We start from the raw sequence: 18,154 nt of genomic DNA on the forward strand, positions 1-18,154 counted from the left end.
CTTTGATATCCAGACGTCTTTTGACTTTTGTTGCTCTCCCAAAATCAAGGGTAGGCCACTGGTTTGCTGGCTTCTTTTGAGTTATGTGGTGTTTCATGTCACCGCCACTGTCACTACTAGAAGATGAGTCTGAATCTGTTGATGATACTTTGATATCCACAGGTTTCTTGATTTGGGTTGTTTTGCCAAGATCAGGTGCAGACCAAAGATTTTCTGGTTTGGGATGCACTGTTGGATAAACTTTACTTGGAAGCTTGGACACCAGCAATTCCTCTGGCTTTGTTTTTAACACATGATCTCTTGTTTCATCCTCACTGTCACTACTGGAAGATGAAGATGAATCTGAATCTGCAGTGGGTGCTTTGATATCCAGACGTCTTTTGATTCGTTTTACTCTCCCAAAATCAAGGGTAGGCCACTGGTTTGATGGGTTCTGGGTTGATGTAGTTACATTAACTGGAAGTTTTGAAATGTATAATTCCTCTTTCTTCTTTTGTGTGATTTGATCTTTTCTTTCATTGTCACCGTCACTACTAGAAGACGAGTCTGAATCTGTTGATGATACTTTGATATCCACAGGTTTTTTGATTTGAGTTGTTTTGCCAAGATCAGGTGCAGACCAACGATTTTCTGGTTTGAGATGCACTGTTGGATAAACTCTACTTGGAAGCTTGGACATCAGCAATTCCTCTTGCTTTTGTTTCATCGCATTGCCTCTTGTTTCATCCTCACTGTCACTACTAGATGATGACTCTGGAACGGCGGTGGGTGCTTTGATATCCAGACGTCTTTTGATTCGTTGTACTCTCCCAAAATCAATGGTAGGCCACTGATTTGCTGGCTTCTGAGTTGATGTAGTTACCTTAACTGGAAGTTTTGAAATATATAACTCCTCTTGCTTGTTTTGTGTGATTTGACCGTTTCTTTCATTGTCACTGTCACTACTAGAAGACGAATCTGAACCTGTTGATAGTGCTTTGATATCCACATTTTTCTTGATTTGGGTTTCATACTCACTGTCACTGCTAGATGATGAATCTGTATCTGCTTTTGGTGCTTTGATATCCAGACGCCTTTTTATCCTTGTTACTCTCCCAAAGTCAAGTACTGGCCACTGGCTTTCCCGTTTCTGACTTGCTGTAGTTACGTTACTTGGAAGCTTTGGGATATGTAAATCCATTTGCTTTTTTGATGTCATATAATCTTTTCTTTCATTGTCACTGTCACTACTGGAAGACGAGTCTGACTCTGTGGATGCTGCTTTGATATCCACAGGTTTCTTGATTTGGGTTGTTTTTCCAAGTTCAGGTGCAGCCCAATGATTTTCTGGTTTGGGATGCACTGTTGGATAAACTCTACCTGGAAGCTGTGACATCAGCAATTCCTCTTGCTTTTGTTTCATCAGTTGGTCTCTTGTTTCATCCTCACTGTCACTACTAGATGATGAATCTGAATTTGCTTTTGGTGCTTTGATATCCAGACGCCTTTTTATTCGTGTCGTTCTACCAAAATCAAGGGAAGGCCACTGGTTTGGCTTTTGGTTTGCCATAGATGCACTACTTGGATGTTTTGAGATATGCATCTTCTCTTGCTTCTTTTGTGTTATGTGGTATTTCATGTCATCACCACTGTCACTACTAGAAGATGAATCTGAATCTGTTGATGATGCTTTGATATCCACATTTTTCTTGCTTTGGGTTGTTTTTCCAAGTTCAGGTGCAGACCAACGATTTGTTTCATACTCACTGTCACTACTACATGATGAATCTGTATCTGCTTTTGGTGCTTTGATATCCAGACGCCTTTTTATCCTTGTTACTCTCCCAAAATCAAGTACTGGCCACTGGCTTTCTGGTTTCTGACTTGATGTAGTTACTGTAGTTGGAAGTTTTGAGATATGTAAATCCATTTGCTTTTTTGATGTCACATGATCTTTTTTGTCATTGTCACTGTCGCTACTAGAAGATGAATCTGAATCTGTTGATGATGATTTAATATCCATGGGTTTCTTGATTTGGGTTGTTTTTCCAAGTTCAGATGCAGACCAACGATTTTCTGGTTTGGGATGCACTGTTGGAGAAACTTTACCTGGAAGCCTTGACATCAGCAACTCCTCTTGCTTTTGTTTCATCAGTCGGTCTCTTGCTTCATCTTCACTGTCACTGCTAGATGATGAATCTGAATGTGCTTTTGGTGCTTTGATATCCAGACGTCTTTTTATTCTTGTTACTCTCCCAAGATCAATTGAAGGCCACTGGCTTGGGGCTTTCTGGGTTACCGTCTGAGTTACTTTAGTTGGAGACTTTGATATCGGCAACTCCTCTTGTTGTCTTATATGGTCTCTCATGTCATGGTCACTGTCACTACTAGAAGATGAATCTGAATCTGTGTCTCGTTTAGGACTTAGTGTTGGAGAAACTTTAGTTTGAATCTTTGACAAATTCTCTTTCCTCTGTTTAAGCACATTGGCTTTTTCTTGATCCTCGGTGTCACTGCTGGAAGAGGAAGTTGAATCTGCTGGATCACTGCTTTTTGAGAGAGATTTTTGAAATGACAGATGTGCAACATCCAACCTTCCTGGTTTCTTCACTCTTAGGTGAGTAGTTTCATCATCACTGTCACTACTGGTTGATGAATCTGAACCTGCTGTTGGTACTTTGGTGTCAAGAGGTCTCTTGTTTGCGGATGTTTTTCTGAGTTCAAAGCCAGGCAGTTGGTTTCCTGGCTTGGGGCTTACTTTTTGAGACTGATTAATGGGGCGTCTTGCTATTATTAACTCGTCTCGTGTATTTTTTGTCACATGGCCTCTTGGTTCATCTTCACTCTCACTACTAGAAGACGAATCAGAACTTGGTAGCAATGCTTTGACATCTAGACGCCTTTTGAGACGAGGAATGTGCTGAAGATCTACAGCAGGCCAATATTCATCTGAATCATCGATTTTTGTTTTGGACTCTTGAAGCTGCTGAGTGTTGATTCTGCCTCTACCATCAACATATGTGACTTTTTCTTCGCTCTCACTGTGGGAAGAAGATGATGAACTTGTTCCAGGTTTTGATTTTTGTGCAACTTTCTTCTGCTTCTTTTTTGTCTTTTGTTTGATCTTAGTTTGCCTTGGCTCCCTGTCACTGTCACTTGAATCAGAGGAAGCGGAAGAGGAATACTCCGGTACATCTCCTAGACTTTTGGTACCGTAGCCATTCTTGGCTGAGGGACTTTGAGCACCATCGCTGAATTCAAATAGTTCTCCATCACCCTGAGAAATATCAGAGTCTGTGGTGTTTGCCTTATTTGTATGTAGAGCAGAGGATCCAGGATATTCACTTTTGCCCTTCGTGGATATTCGTGGGGTTTCTGTTTTTGTGCCTATTGATATATCTGCTCTCGTCTGAAACGAATCTTCTACCAGCTGAACAGACTTGGGCCTGGTGTGCTTTCTGGTCATTTGGTCTGATTCTGATGCACTTTGGGAAGAATCTGAGGATGATGAAAGGCTTCTCCTCTCCTCAAGCTCATCCGGGTCAGGAATAGGTTCAAACTTCATGTTGCGCAGGCGCTCTGCAGCCAATTCAGCCGAGCTGCTGTCATCACTCCGCCTGGGACGCCCACGTAAGTCAACCTCGACTTCTTGATACTCAAACACCTCGTCGCTTCTAATGCTCTGCTGATCGCCACTCGCAACAGTGTCATAATATTGCATGTTCCTTTCCTCTGTGACCTCTAAATGGCTAAAAGTGACTCTTCTCTCCCTGTGAGGTCCTATCTCTGCTGGTTCTTCAGCATTTGAAAAGGCCTGGTTGTCGTAATGTCTCTGTTGAGCAGAAGTGACGGTATGAGTTGCTGGGGAGTCTTTCTTTTTGATGACCCTTCTACAAAGCCTACTGATACATGGTCTCGCCAGGACTCCGAGGATGAACGCCAACAGGAACGTGAATAAAATCGACAGACACACTGCCAAAGCCATGTCAGACTGAGTGAAGCCCCCTGCTGTCGCTCCAACCTTCCCGCTTATAGGTGTTTGTGGAGTCGCTTGAGTGCGGACCCCGGGTAAGCTCCTTTCCTGTCTTGCACCTCTCATTTTACTGATTTGGAGGTTAAAAACAGACAGAACGTGGTCTTCTTCAGACATACACACATACAGTCCCGTATCTCCCTCTGAAAAGTCACTGATGAGCAGACGATCTCCTTGCTGGCTCGCAGATGCTCGACCATCGGGTGTCCACCACTCTGACTCTAAAAAAACAACAGCATAACAATAACAGGACTAATGTAAGTTTTTATTTACTGTGTTATTAATTCTTGATTATAGAATATGTCATGTGTTACCTTGTGCTGAGCAGGAGAGCAGGATCTCAGTGCCACTGTACACCGTCACGTCTCGGTGAAAATTTAAGTTGTTTTCAGAGCTTAAGCATGTCAGGTCCTCCTCATCCAGCTGCAGAAGGTCTTTGCCCGAGATGATGGAAGGCTCAGAACATATGATGTTCCAGGTCCTCATGCCTCTGGTGCCGTCATAAGCCATCTGCCTCCTTGTACTACGCATGTTGCAGTCACAGCGCCACCTGTTTCCACCCAGCTTAACATCTGCTTCAATGTTGCGCAAAGTGATGTATGTCAATTGCTGCATGGTTGTCAACATGTTGAACCTCAGGTCAAGAACCTTTGAGAGGAACACAATATCGAATGAGATTAAGTAGAGGTAATTAGCCTTATATTAAAGTTAGCACAGTAAATCCTAACCCGAAACGCTTTTCTAAAAAAATGTTGACTTAACAGAATTCAACATTTCACCTGGTACAGAGAATAATTGGCATTAAAAAAAAACAGGCTTACCTTGAGTTGCTCTAAATTCTGAAACATCTGTGGATCCAGATGTGTAATCAGGTTATGCTGTAAGTGAAGCTCCTGCAGCTGATGAAGGCCACCAAGGACTCCCAGTTCAAGACTTGAGATCCTGTTGAAAGACAGCTCCAGGACCTGTAAGGATTCGACAGCATCCAGGCCTCCAAGAAAAGAAATGAGATTTAATTAGAATTCAACATCAAGAGGAAGCCAATTCCAAAAAGAAACAAAGATCTGCTTCAAGGTAACATCTTTTTAATGTTGTATGTTTAATCATATTACAACAGCAAACATTCATATGTCGGAATTTTATGTCAAGATCAACACAAAGTAGTGCATAATTTGGAAGTGGAACAAAAAAGAGATGTTTTTTTATCTATAGAAATATATATTATGAATAAAAATATGAAAAGTGTGACCTGAATTTGGCCTGAATTTGTATTCAGGCCACTTTTGTCGTGAAGGAAAATTCAAATTCAAAAAAACTTTATTGATCACTAAAGGAAATTAAATGTTGTAATTCATATAAACCCTAACCAATTAACTAACCCCACATTACCTTTAACACACCTTCACTATGGAAAAACACGGTGTTGACTGCATCATGTTATGAAGATCAGAAGCCAGGCCAGAATTTTTCAAAAGGAGTGTCTAGGTACCATACCACTTTATTTCTAAAGCATTTAAAACATAGCAGCTGACCAAAATGCTGCACAAAATCGTAAAATGAAGGACAAAAACAAAACAATCCAGACAACTAAAATAAAATAAAAAGTGTATTTAAATGAGTTTTAAAAACGGCAAGAAATGGGGCCTGCATGACCTTTAGCAGCAACTCATTCCACGTTTTAGGTGCCAGAGCTGCAAAAGCTCCGTCTCTTAAATGCATCTGGTCAAATGATCTAAAGAAAAGACCATCAGACGACATAAAAACTAACAAAATAATTTTTAAATGGATTCAAAACTGAACACGAAGCCAATGAAAAACCGGAGTTATATGCGCTCGTTTACCTGCACCGGTTAAAAATTATGGAGCAGCATTTTGCACCAGATGTACCAGGGAGGCCTGGGAGTCGCAATAATCCAGACGTGAGGTAATAAAAGCGTGGATCACTGCGTCTGGCTGGCACCTAGAATTTAGGGACTGGATTTTTGAAAGAAAGAAGACTTAACCACAGTATTGATATGGCAGGCAAAATTTAGGCTGCCATCGAGTTTTACTCCTAGGTTTGTGATGATTTACTTTTTTTTTTTTTTTACATGTGACCAAAGGGAAAATTCAAAGGTGGGGGATAGGGTCACTAATGATCCTGAAATTGACACCTCGGAGTTCCGAAATTTGACTTCAGTTTTATTATCCTCTCTTGTCTTTAAGTTCATATCTCAGCAGAATAACAGAGGAAGCCAAAAAAAAAAAAAGATAATAATTCCTCTTCGAACTTTGATATAGGAAAGGTAGAAGAAACTGAAAGTATTTGCAAGTTGTTCTGGACAAATAAAGCAATAAATTAACTTGGAAAAGACTTAAGACAGTGGTAGAGATTAACCTTCCAGTAGGCCATAAACAAATGACCAGAGCTGCAATGGGATAATCCAGATCAAAACATATCCATATATAGTCAGGTCCAGAAAATCTAATTTACGATCTATGCCAAAGCTTGAAAACTGGTGCTTTCCATCCAATCTCTCAGGTAGACCATCTTATTTTCTCTACATGTGCAAATCTGGTAAAGGCAAATTTCAAGAGACTTGAGTTTTTGAAAGCATTGATGTAGGAGAACTGATAGAGAGATGCATGCTACACATTTATATTTCTACTGTCAATGGAATGCTATGTATCCTTTTTCCTCCACCTAACCAGAACTGGGCCTCAGGACTCTCAAAGCAGCTCTTCAAATGGCACAAAGCAGAAGAAATACTTTTCCAAGGAAGAAAAAACATGTTCAGCCAAGCACAGGGAGGCCTGTGAAACAATGAAATCATAAATATTTCATTTGCACACTCACACCTTGTTTAAGTCAGTGGAATGTCAGTATAAACTAACAGCAGCGTCATTATCTTGGGAGGTTCGCTCATTTGTGCATGGTGCAAAGTTCTAAAGATAAAGGATAGAAAGGGTTTGTGTATGTGTGGAAATGAAAGGCAAATCTGAACAATTACAAACTGCATACACATTTGGATTGTAGAGTATAAGCTCCGTTTTTAGTTTTATACTTAATTATGCCTTTTCTTTTTACCAAAGCCTGATCAATTTAGCCAGTTTTAGTAACTCAGCCATTTCCTAACTTCATTCTGTACGGCAAATAAAGGCGTGACTGTAGAAGTTATCAGATGGATGTTCTTCTCCTGCCACTCCTAAAAAAAAGATATTTTTTTCTGGAAACTCGGTTAAAAAAACTAGCTTCACTGGATCACTGCATCCATCTCCATTTAAACATCCAAAATATTTAGTTTACCTAAACATTGATTTACTGGTGAAATTAAATATTACGTTTGGATCATTTTGTCGCTCATGGTCCAGTTCTGTCAGTCTGACCCCGATTTACACCGCTCTACAGAAAGCACGCACCAGATAAGAACCAACATACCTGACTTTGAAATGAGTCGGGTACATTGGCTCTCAAAAGATAATAAAACAAAGAAAAGTGAGTCATTTTGAAAATTAATAATGAATCATCTCTTGCTAATTAGGTTTTTTTTAGTGGTAAATGCCAGATTATCTTGTACCTTCTTGATAATTAATGGAAACATATTTATTAGAATTACAAAAAACAAACCTAGAATTGCTGAGCATCTTTTTTCATCATTTATCTTCACCAATGACGAGGTGTGGGGTTTTTTAATATTTGCAGCTGACAACAAAGGTGGAAAATTGCAACTATAAAACGACACAAATTTGAGAAAAAAGGTGTGACATCAGCATTAATCATTAAAATCTCCTTTTGTGACTTATTTTACGTAGAAATGTTATATTTAATATGGCCTAAAAATAAACATAAGAGGCCTGTTTCATTATTATTATGATTATTCATAATCATATGACAATCATCAACCAATATTTCACAATCCTGTGGGCAGCAGCCCTGGAAATGTACCCACATTAACTTGCATGGCATGCAAAGAATCCTCAGTCCTTTTATACTGGATAGGATTTCTATGTTATAATCTTGCACAGTGCAGAGGGATTCTTGGGATTTTATTTTCCCTCAGGCAACATACATAGTGTACGGACACAGTGTGATGATACAGAGAGAAGGATCTTTCAGTCGTCTTTGCACAATCTCTTAAGATCGGGGTGTTCAAAGTGCAGCCTGGGGGCCATTTGCAGTTCTTGGGGAAAAAAATGTGTTCGTCCCTTGACCACAGTTCAAGAATCACAAATTTGCATCTTCTTAAATAGAAAATATTAGGAGAGGCACAAAGTGTTTTTTTAACTAATCGTGTTTTTTTGTTTTGTTTTAATTTTAAAATCATTGTAAGTAGGAAAAAACATCCCGTAACTTTTTACTCAAGAACTAACTTGGGCACACCCAAAAAAGAATCGTGGCCCCTGAACTCTGAGCTTTCAGCTCTGTAATTTTGTCCTTTTTTTGTGTATAGACTAATATCGATTAACCATTTCTGTGTAGATTTGGCATTATGACTTGGCTCATTAATCCACTGAAATAATCTGTTGTCAGTTTTTTGACCCACCAAACCCAGCTGCAGTGTTTGTTTCCTAAAAGATAAATTTTAGTCTCATCTGACCAAACCACACACTTCCTGCTGAAGTCCCAGTAAATCTAAAATGTTTCTGTTTGTGACGACATAATAGGCTTTTTCTTCTGGAATTACTCTCAAACATAATTTGTCTCCTATGTGGTTGATATGAAGATTCTGCATCCGCAAAGTGCTACTCTTTAAAAAATGCCTTAACTACATCTATTTTTAATGGATTGTTATGGAAACGAATGACTCCCACTGGTACTAAAACAATTACTCCTAATTACATGATTTTGTGTCCAGAGAAGGTTAAAGGTCGGATTTAAGGGATTTTAGCGTGTTGCTGACAGCAGGCTTTTCTCCTTTAAGCACCTTGATAATATTTAATGTGGATGGGTGTATGATTATATAACACCTGCTCACCCCGTGGCAGCTGCTCCAGCAGGTTCCTCTCAGCTGATAGCAGCTGCAAGGCGGGGGCCCAGCTCAGGCACCTGGACCGGCTCCCGGCCGCCGAGCGACGCCCGAGACGTCGAGCCGTGACGGATCTCTCTATGCAGAGAGACAAGTGTGGGATGCTGTTGTTCCCCAGCCACAGGTTCCTGAGGTTGGGATGCGGTTGATGAAAAGCGATAGAGCTGAGGAGGTTATGAGACAAGTCGAGCTCGGCGATGGGGTCCTGGACGGGCTGCGGTACAGAGGACAGGCCAGCCGAGGAGCAGTTCAGCAGCAGAGCTCCTCGGCAAACGCAGGATTCCGGACAGGGAGGCGAGGAAGAGGAGCACCAGAGATCCAAGGAGGCCAGGAGCAGCACAGCCGCCCAAAACGACGAGCGGCGTACCGCCATCGCAACCCCAGGCCTTTAAAACTAGAAATGAAAAACGTCAACCCTCTTCAGAAGCAACCCGATTGAGTGCTTTGACGGCAAGTTTTGAGAATTAAAACCGCGAGGCAATTTGAGTTGAAGAAACTCACCTGGGTAAAAGCTGTCACCAGGCTGACAGGAAACCTTGTGACTCTTCTCACACCTGAACTGTACTGTCCAGCATGTTCTGATCAAAGTCTGAAGTGGATGCTGCTCCTTCAAAACTTTATGAGCCCCAGCCCAAAAATGTCACAGTGATTTATTCAATCATTTACACGGCTGGTTAATGCCTTACCGTCGTCGTTTCCCCTCCGTCGATGCGGTGCCAAGATAAGCCATCCTGAACAGTTATGACTAAGAGAACCATGCCCTGGTTGCACATTCTGTCAGATGATAGCGCCGTGTAATAATCACTGGTATTTCTTTTTATGATTTTAAAGGACCATGTAAACACACAAGGCACAGTGAAGCGCAGATAAGAGATTTCAAGTAGTGACAAGTTTCTTTCATGAAAAAGAAGCCAGTGAAATGTTGGATTTTTTTATTTTATTTATTTATTTCATTTTAAACGTATCCATGTCGTCACGTTGAAGTGATGGAAAAACAAAACTTTTCTCACCAAAGGCATCAAGTCCGCTCCAACATTGTTACACAACAGGCCACACACAACCCAAAGCAACAGTCAAAAACTTTTTATATTGTATTGCACAAAATTCAAACCACTCTAAACGGCGTCCACTTTCGGCACCATTGCCTCGTAAAAAGATTAGCATTTACCTCGCAAAAGTATTCCCACCCACCAAACTTTCCACACGACACGGCCAACAACAAATTCCAATGTAATTTATTGTTTAGTTGTTTTTTATTTTTTATTTTATTCATTTATCTTGAGAAAAAGTAGAGCGTAATTGTGAATCGGACGGGAATCGATATACTATAAATGTGAAAAGCTCAATAGGTGTGAATACTTTCGCAAGGCGCTGCTCTGTTAACACAACTCGTACACTCCTTCCTATTAGCATTAGAAAAGCCTCACTATATAGGTAAAATATAAATAACATTTCATCCCTTTAAGTCCGTTGGCACGTGCATGATAAACAGTTCAACGTGTGCAGAAAGACGTTCTGTTTGAGTTCTGCATATTTCTAAGTTAACTATCATGTAGTGTCTCGATGAAGTCAGTTTTTTTAGTAAACACACTTGTCTCTCTGCATTTTTTTAAGTCACTTTTACACAAACCCTTTTGTGAACAGATGTGAGGTGATGGAGAAGCAGGAAATAAATACAGCAGCTTACGACTGCTACAAACATGCGGCGTAAACTGCAGAACAACTTAATGTTTACAATAGTTTTCTGAATTTAGGATACAGGCTGACGAATATTATAAAAAACAATGTGTTTTTTTTTTGTTTTTTTTTTTTACAAACTCCCGTAATATCTTTGGGTAGATTTGTAATAAAATGTAAATTTGGCACTCACAGAAACGGCTCACCTTAACCGCCAAGTTAAACTCAAATTTGAACTGAACTCGGTCCAAAATGTGCAGGTTTGGAAGAGGTTTGTCTGATTTCACAGTCCACCGACTGCAGACGGATGGAACGGCGGCGCTAGTGAGCTTTCCCACACGGGTTGTCTGAGATCTGGCAGCCCATGTTGGGAAACTTCACCAGTACGCGGAACAGAGTCCGATCTTCGCACATGCAGAGCTTGTACCTCTCCAGGCCGTCGTTGAATGTCAGGTCTGTGGAGCTGGGAATGCGTGTGGTGTTGAACATCACTGAGCCATTGAGGACGATGCTGTTCTCCTGCAAAGAGGAAAGCATCGTCAAGGGCGTCTATTCTTCAAGACCCGGCCTTATCGGGCTCGATACGGTGACTGTATGAGGTTTGTGTGCCGTCATTGTGACCATGAATGTTGGTTTCAGGCTTTGAAATAGTTATTTGAATCCTTCTTGACTGCGTTTTTTAGCAGGTAGGGCTGCATCGACTGCAGTTTTCTGGCCAATCACCAATCTTTAAAATCCTGAGCTGCCGGCAGTAGTAGGATGTTAGCAACAAGTTGGCAGCAGTAGGATAACTATTGTTAACCGCCACACATGCAGACGTGGGCTGATGGGTGGACAGTAGCCCCATTTCCAATGGCCATGTAATTGCGCAATTTCACACGTTGAAAACAAGTTTGTTTAATGGAAACACAGTGATTTCTAAAAACCTGTTGTTGTTTGAGGAAATGGGTTTGGCGCTAGGATGAAGTAGCTTTTCGATCATACTGAAATTTGTGAAACTGTAATTGAAACACTTTGTTCACACAACACACGAGTCATGTGATCAACAACTGGACGTTGCGGTTGGCGCAAACAACAAAGAATAAGACGACAGGAAGTGGAAGGAGGATGACGGTGCAGACAAATTGTGTGGACAAACCTACTCGTGTGATTTCAATTGGGCTTCTTATTTAACGGAAACATCGCGATTGAGAAATTGTGTTTTTTATTTTCACATTAGTAGAGTTATAGACAAAGTTTTGCGCATATTTGTAATGAAAACGCAGCGAGCGGCTGATTTTCACACCTTTGCGAAGATTGAACAGATGGTTTTCACATGTAAATATTGGCTGATCACTTAAAATTAAGTGTCGATTGGTGCAATTTTTTGACAGTTCTTAATTGGTATCAGAATTTGTGCATTTGTTCATTTAAATAAGTTACGTTCTGGCAGAGAGCCTGATTTCAAGCCTGTTCCACAAATGTTTTGTAGATTTCCAGTCAGATCTTTTCACAAATCTATTAGCCTCGTCCATTCTAAAACCAGTTTTAATGTTTGCTTGGGGCCACTGTTATGTTGCTGTGACCTGGTTTCAACCATGTGACAAAAACCACACTCCTCATAAGTAGGAAACTGGATAAAATGATCAAGAACAGTCTCATCCTTCCAGAGCAGTTGAAATGAATCACCAAGAGCTAAAAATGAGTGTATGCATGTTTCTGAGCACTATAAATATAGCATGTCATTATGCTTTATACTTACAGCTCTGAGCTCAATGTCTCCACCCATTTTAAACTCCACAGTGCGGCCCATGATGTTCACTCCCTCATTACCGCGAATGATGGCCTTAGTGTCTCCCTTGATGTTCAGGTCAGATGATGCGCTGCTGGTGATCTGAAAATAAAGAGCAAAATATGCCACTAAAATGAGAAAGGCACCGGCTCCTTAAATACATCAGGATTACATGAGAGAAAATTCCTAGACCCCCCTTGTTTTTCACTCATTTACTTCATACTTGATGTGCTTTTGTTTTTGGAAGTACACTGTCAATTTTTGCAAGAAATTGCAAAAATACGCCTGTTAACAATCACATTACTTCAAAAACAATTCACACTTTTCTTTTGGCAAAGACACTAGGGGAAATTTGGTCAGCATCTAATATCTCTCTTTCGTTTTCGATCAATTTTTACTGTTACGGACAGCAATAAGAGCAATATCGCCTGCACAGGTTGTTAAATATAATTAATGAATCATGTTTTTTTTTTTTTTTACACACAGCCGTCAGCAGAGGCTGGCTTCCCTACACACCCTTTCAGTGGATGCCTTTTTAACACTGAGGACTTTGACTCCTTTGGGCAGGTGGAACTCGTGGTTTTCAAAGTCTGTGCTGAAGAAAGTTGTCTGCGTCCGAGGGTCTGTGAAGGATATGCCGGCGTCGCTGACGACTGAGGTCTTGTCCTTTTCCACGCTCAGCTTCGTGTTGCCTTGCTGGAACACAACCTGTTGGAACAACACGGCAAAAAGAACAGACAAGCTGCTCTAACTGGGTTCCCAAATGCTGTCGTTTCTTTGGAGAAAACTCGCCGTGTGTAAATGTTTTCTTACCGGGTTGTTGTTGCCCACGATGACCAGGTCCTGGTCTTTGCGGCCGCCGACCGTGCTTTTGTGCAGAGGATGAACAATTCCCATGTCGGCCTTCTGTTTGAAGCGCAGCAGGCCGCTCTCGTGGAACTCCATGCTGTCGCAGCCGTTCGGGCCGATTCGGATCACCGTCCATATTACCAGTGTGATCTGAGTGACAGCGGAGTCGCGTCAGAGCTCATTTTGTCAAGCTACAAGCACAAACTTCACTGTTTTTTCTTGGAAAGTGGGACAAAGAAAGCCATTGCTGAATGTAAACCATAAGACGTCCTGTCCTGCAGTTTGCAACAAGGCATAAAGAAGGAGCTCTGGTAAGATGGGACCAAATTGGTCTACATGCAAAATGTCATCTACTTGTCATGATCCGTGTTTCTGTGTATTTATTTTTAAGAGTTTTCTGTATTCAGTTTCTGTCCTGTGAGTCTCTGTTGTCTCTGCGTCTTCCCCGTTGATTGTTTCCCAGGTGTGTCTAGTTACCTGATTACCCTCCCTGTGTATTTAAGTCCACCTGTTGTCTCTGTCTCTTGTTGGGTCCTTGTCTAACATACGTCTAGCGTACGTCTAATGTCAGTTGTCGTTTTAGCTCTCCAGTTGAACTGTGAAGTCCTGGTTAGCTTAGCTCTCTTTTCAGTCTTTTTGTCAGGGCTAATGGTATTTAGCTGTGTGCTAAAATCTCTGCCGTGCCGCCTGGTTTGGACTGTTTGATCATTTTCACCACTAAATCCTTCATCATCTTAATCACAACCTGGGTCTCTGCGTCTCTCCTCACCACCACCAACCACACCTTATGACACTACTGAGGAAAGCTAACACTGCACATCATCCTCAATACACCACCCTTCATGTTGAAGCATGGCGGAGGCAGCATCATGAAGTGGAAATGCGTTTCTTCAACAGCTGGTCATAATTAACGGGATGACAGATGAAGGTAAAGAATCTTAGCAAAAAGTCTGCTTGAGGCTACAAAAAACGTAAGAATGGAGGGGAGGTCTACCATTCAGAATAACAATAACAAAGATTAAACAGCTTTTTTTTTGGTGTTACTATTTTCCAGATAAAGTTTAAACTTAAATTCAGTGAGAATTTGCACTTGAAAATTGCTTTCTACAGATGCTCTCCATCTGATATGATCACATTTAGTAGATTTCACAAGGAGAAACGGCCAAAAAGTTCAGTTTGTAGTTGATACATACTCCAAAGTTGGTCTAAATACAAACATACGCCACACTTTTAAGATTGTACTGGTAAAAATCGTGTGGAAAACATGCATCATTGCTCGTCCACTCCAGAAGTGGACACTAATTTTAGTCTGTCTTTCACGTGGAATGCTAAAGATCCCAAATAAAGTTCGGTTGCACTGTAAGAAAGTGTAGGAAAAGTCCAAAGGGTTATATTTAATTGCAAGTTACTGCAGTCAGGCTAGGAGACTTACAATGAGATTAATTAAGGCCAGCAGGAAGAGGAGCACTATGATGCAAACAGCCATGTTTCCCTTGCGTCCTCTCAGCCCGGTCTTATGAAGACGTTCTTCTTCTATGGGTACATAGCCCGCTTTGAAGTTGCTGTTGTGCTCCTTGTTGATGTTGCGCCTCTCTATGGCCTTCTCACGCATGGACCTCTTCACGGGGCCATTGGAGCTCTCCTGCGAGGCAAAACGACAAAATATGCGCATTAAACTACAAGATAACCTTTACTACTAAACTTAATGAAATTAACATTCAAAACTGGACTGTAGTTTTACATAACCAGAGGGGTGTCCAAACTTTACACAGATACGATACTGAACCGAGTTTTCCTTAATTTGGTTAAATGCTCATCATAACAAACGTAACCAAATCTCTGCGTCGGAATGGGTGTTAAATGCTCAGCGACAGCCTGACTGTGGTCATCATAACTAAAAATAAACTACGCTCTTATTAGTGACGAAACGGGTATGAAGTCTTTTCTCTCATAAACATTTAAGTTGCGTTCTATTTTAAGAGCAAACACAGTAGCGCTTTCAAACAGCAGGTCTTTCGGAGAAAACAAGTTTCACGTCTTAAAAACATCGACGCGAAGGCCAACATTCATAAGGCTGCACTCATATTTCCATCCGCAGCGGCAACAAAACACGCCACGCGTAAAGAAACCACCTTAACCTAAACACTTTATCACTAACAATGACTCCGGGTTACTCTTTGTGTGGAGCATGATGAGAAGGCTTAATAAAATGTGAGAAGAAGAGCAAATAAAGAACATAACGGACCTCCTCGGACGCCATGTTGACCCTCCCTCCTCTGCTGACAGAGAGCGGACCAACCTTCACTGGCGAAGGTGACTGAAGCGTTTCCGCTACAATATGGGCAGACAGACAATTTACTCAGTGATATTTTTAATTCTGCTCCTTATGAAGAACCTAATTACAGACGACGACGTGGTGTTTAATTTTTATCTCCTCCGCTTGTGCGCGTGTGCGCTGAAGATAAAAGATGGTTTGTTCCACGATGAAGCAGCCAATGGCAGAAAGATCCTAAAATAGGGAAAATACATCCGTTCATATTTTCCGAAGGTAAACTGGAAACATTCTATACTTTACTGCTCTTTGTGGGTGTATTTTTTTTGATACAAAAAAAAGAAAAAAAAAAAGAGGAATGTATAATTTCTCTTTTACAAGAGGGGGAAAAGTTTTACTTTAATATCTGCATGATTATGAAAAGTAATCAGCCTTAAAAATATTTATAATGTTAGCAATTTTTGTTTTCCACTGTTTTTGTTTTTGTGTAAATTAACAATGAATAATTACAAACGTGTAACATAATAATTAAACTAATACTTCAGCAGTTATAATATACAGCAGCGGTTCTTGCATTAATGGTGCTCTGGGCGAGATCCCCCTTCCGTCTCCAACATGACCAACCACAGAAAGTATAACATTAAAAACAAAACAAACAAAAGATAGATGTTTTTTTTTATTTGATTAGGGATATTGTGTGTTAACATAAATATAATTGCATTCAGTTACAGCCAAGGCCAATTTCCATTGTTTGTCCCCCTGCCAAATAGTACAGACTGAATAACCTAAAATTAACAACAACAATAATCCTAACAATCTTTATTGTCATGGAACCATGCAATAAGTTACATGGATTATAACGAAATTTGTGATAAATAAAGCAAAACAACAAACAAACAAAGAAACAGGGGTCGTTATTATTCATCTGGTGTTCTTCAACAAAAACAAAATAAAGTGTGTTTACATGATTAGTTAGCTTGAGCGCTGTTCTGGGATGGATCTGTCCAAGGTGTACTGTGCCTCTCACCCATCAGAGGGCGCCATCACGTTTTCAATATACTTGTTTTTATGGTGGCAGACCAAAACCCAAAGCCATGACAGAACTTCAAGTTGTATTGTGTTGTAAATGGGACAGAATGACAGACATTCAAAATTAACACATGAGTAAATAACTACTATTTACCACATCAGTTGATAACCACTAGCTATGCACAGTAAGTTTGTAGTTTGCCCTAGCAGAAAGTGTTATGGGACACAGTGTTTAGAAATGATTCAAACTAAAAACACTTGAGACATATTGAAACATATTTTTCCTCAACCAGTGTTTGTTTCTGTTTTTATCCTTTGAATAAACAAAATGTTGTTTATTATGTGCAGTTTCAAACAGTGGCAGTGTCTGATATAGCCGGCCTTGGCAACTACTCAGGGCGACATCTCATCAGCGGGCGGCATGAGACCCACTCACACGGCTATTTAAGTACTGAGTAAATGAAGAGAAAATCACATTAAATGTTTTACAATGTCATCGGATAGATTAAAACTATAAAATTATGCTCTAATTCTTGTATTTTAAAAACTAAAACAAAAACGTTAATACAAATAAATAACACACTGACACATTTATGAGAGAACCAAAACACCCACGACTCGTTTATTTGAAATGAGTCTCAGAAAATTATTTTATTGTGGCACTTAAGGCTCTAATCGATGTTTCTAAAGGAGGAGAAAATATTTTTTTTCCTAAAATGAGGAGTTCTGGAGTCAGTGTTTGAGTTTGTTGCCAGTTATGCAGCTAAAAAGCTTATGGATTTAATTGTTTACAAAGTTTGATATTTTCTTTAGATCAAATTGTATTTATGACATAATCCAGCAAGCCACCATAGTGAAAGTCCTACTGCTGTTTTAAAATAAAATATGTCAGTATGGTGATTTTTGGAAAACGGCGTATTTACTGTGATACTTGTTATAAAAAGCTTTAGATCCACTGTCACAGAACATTATGTCTGCTGTTATATGACATATTCTACATCCCAATGTCTATCAGAGTGACAAACCAGAATAATGATTACAAGACTTCCTAGGTTTAATTTACAGCCAAAAAGATGTCTGGCAGAAATGTCCCATGAGAAACAAAAGTCTGCAAAACCACAAGACTGCAAAACCACAAATGTTGGTTTAGTTTCTAGTGCATACATTTTAGTACATCAGAAATAATATAAAAACTAACTTGCAAATAACTTGTCAGCAAAATATAGAATCTTGTACTAAGTGAATAATTCCTCAGAAAAAAAAACATGCCATTGTCAGGTTATTTCACACATACACATATATACACATATATAAATAAAATTCCCTTCTCACCCTCCGCGGGTGGTCTGTTTCATCCTCTGAGCTCGGGTCCTCTACCAGAGGCCTGGGAGCTTGAGGGTTCTGCGCAGTATCTTGGCTGTGCCTAGAACTGCACATTTCTGGACTGAGATGTCTGATGTTGTTCCTGGGATCTGTTTGAGCCACTGCTCCAGTTTGGGGGTGACTGCCCCGAGGGCCCCGATGACCACAGGCACCAC

The 18,154-nt window shown here is 40.3% G+C and overlaps 2 protein-coding genes across 5 annotated transcripts in view; both read right to left on the minus strand.

Annotated features, from left to right (window-relative positions):
• The window catches only part of lrrc66 (leucine rich repeat containing 66), a 16,227-nt gene extending 6,360 nt beyond the window's left edge, over positions 1-9,867 (minus strand). The window contains exons 1-5 of one of the 4 annotated variants that reach the window (XM_017304462.1): positions 9,520-9,867; positions 8,968-9,412; positions 4,834-5,003; positions 4,327-4,660; positions 86-4,233 (exon numbers count right to left, since the gene is read on the minus strand). In XM_017304462.1, the coding sequence (XP_017159951.1) occupies positions 86-4,233; positions 4,327-4,660; positions 4,834-5,003; positions 8,968-9,391 (5,076 nt within the window). In that variant the 5' untranslated portion in view covers positions 9,392-9,412; positions 9,520-9,867. Of the gene's footprint in view, positions 1-85; positions 4,661-4,833; positions 5,004-8,967 lie in introns of those variants that run through there. The other 3 variants (XM_017304463.1, XM_017304461.1, XM_017304464.1) reach the window with 3 other exon arrangements.
• Positions 9,868-9,940: 73 nt separating this feature from the next.
• Positions 9,941-15,732, minus strand: sgcb (sarcoglycan, beta (dystrophin-associated glycoprotein)). The gene is made up of 6 exons (XM_008407487.2): positions 15,561-15,732; positions 14,748-14,957; positions 13,280-13,465; positions 12,983-13,174; positions 12,437-12,568; positions 9,941-11,214 (listed from the first exon to the last, which is right to left on the minus strand). The coding sequence occupies exons 1-6, from the start codon at positions 15,573-15,575 to the stop codon at positions 11,017-11,019; spliced, it is 933 nt and encodes a 310-aa protein (XP_008405709.1). The 5' UTR covers positions 15,576-15,732; the 3' UTR covers positions 9,941-11,016.
• Between the last annotated feature and the right edge of the window lie 2,422 nt (positions 15,733-18,154).

Source organism: Poecilia reticulata, linkage group LG4, assembly GCF_000633615.1.
Source record: "Poecilia reticulata strain Guanapo linkage group LG4, Guppy_female_1.0+MT, whole genome shotgun sequence".
NCBI lineage: Eukaryota > Metazoa > Chordata > Actinopteri > Cyprinodontiformes > Poeciliidae > Poecilia > Poecilia reticulata.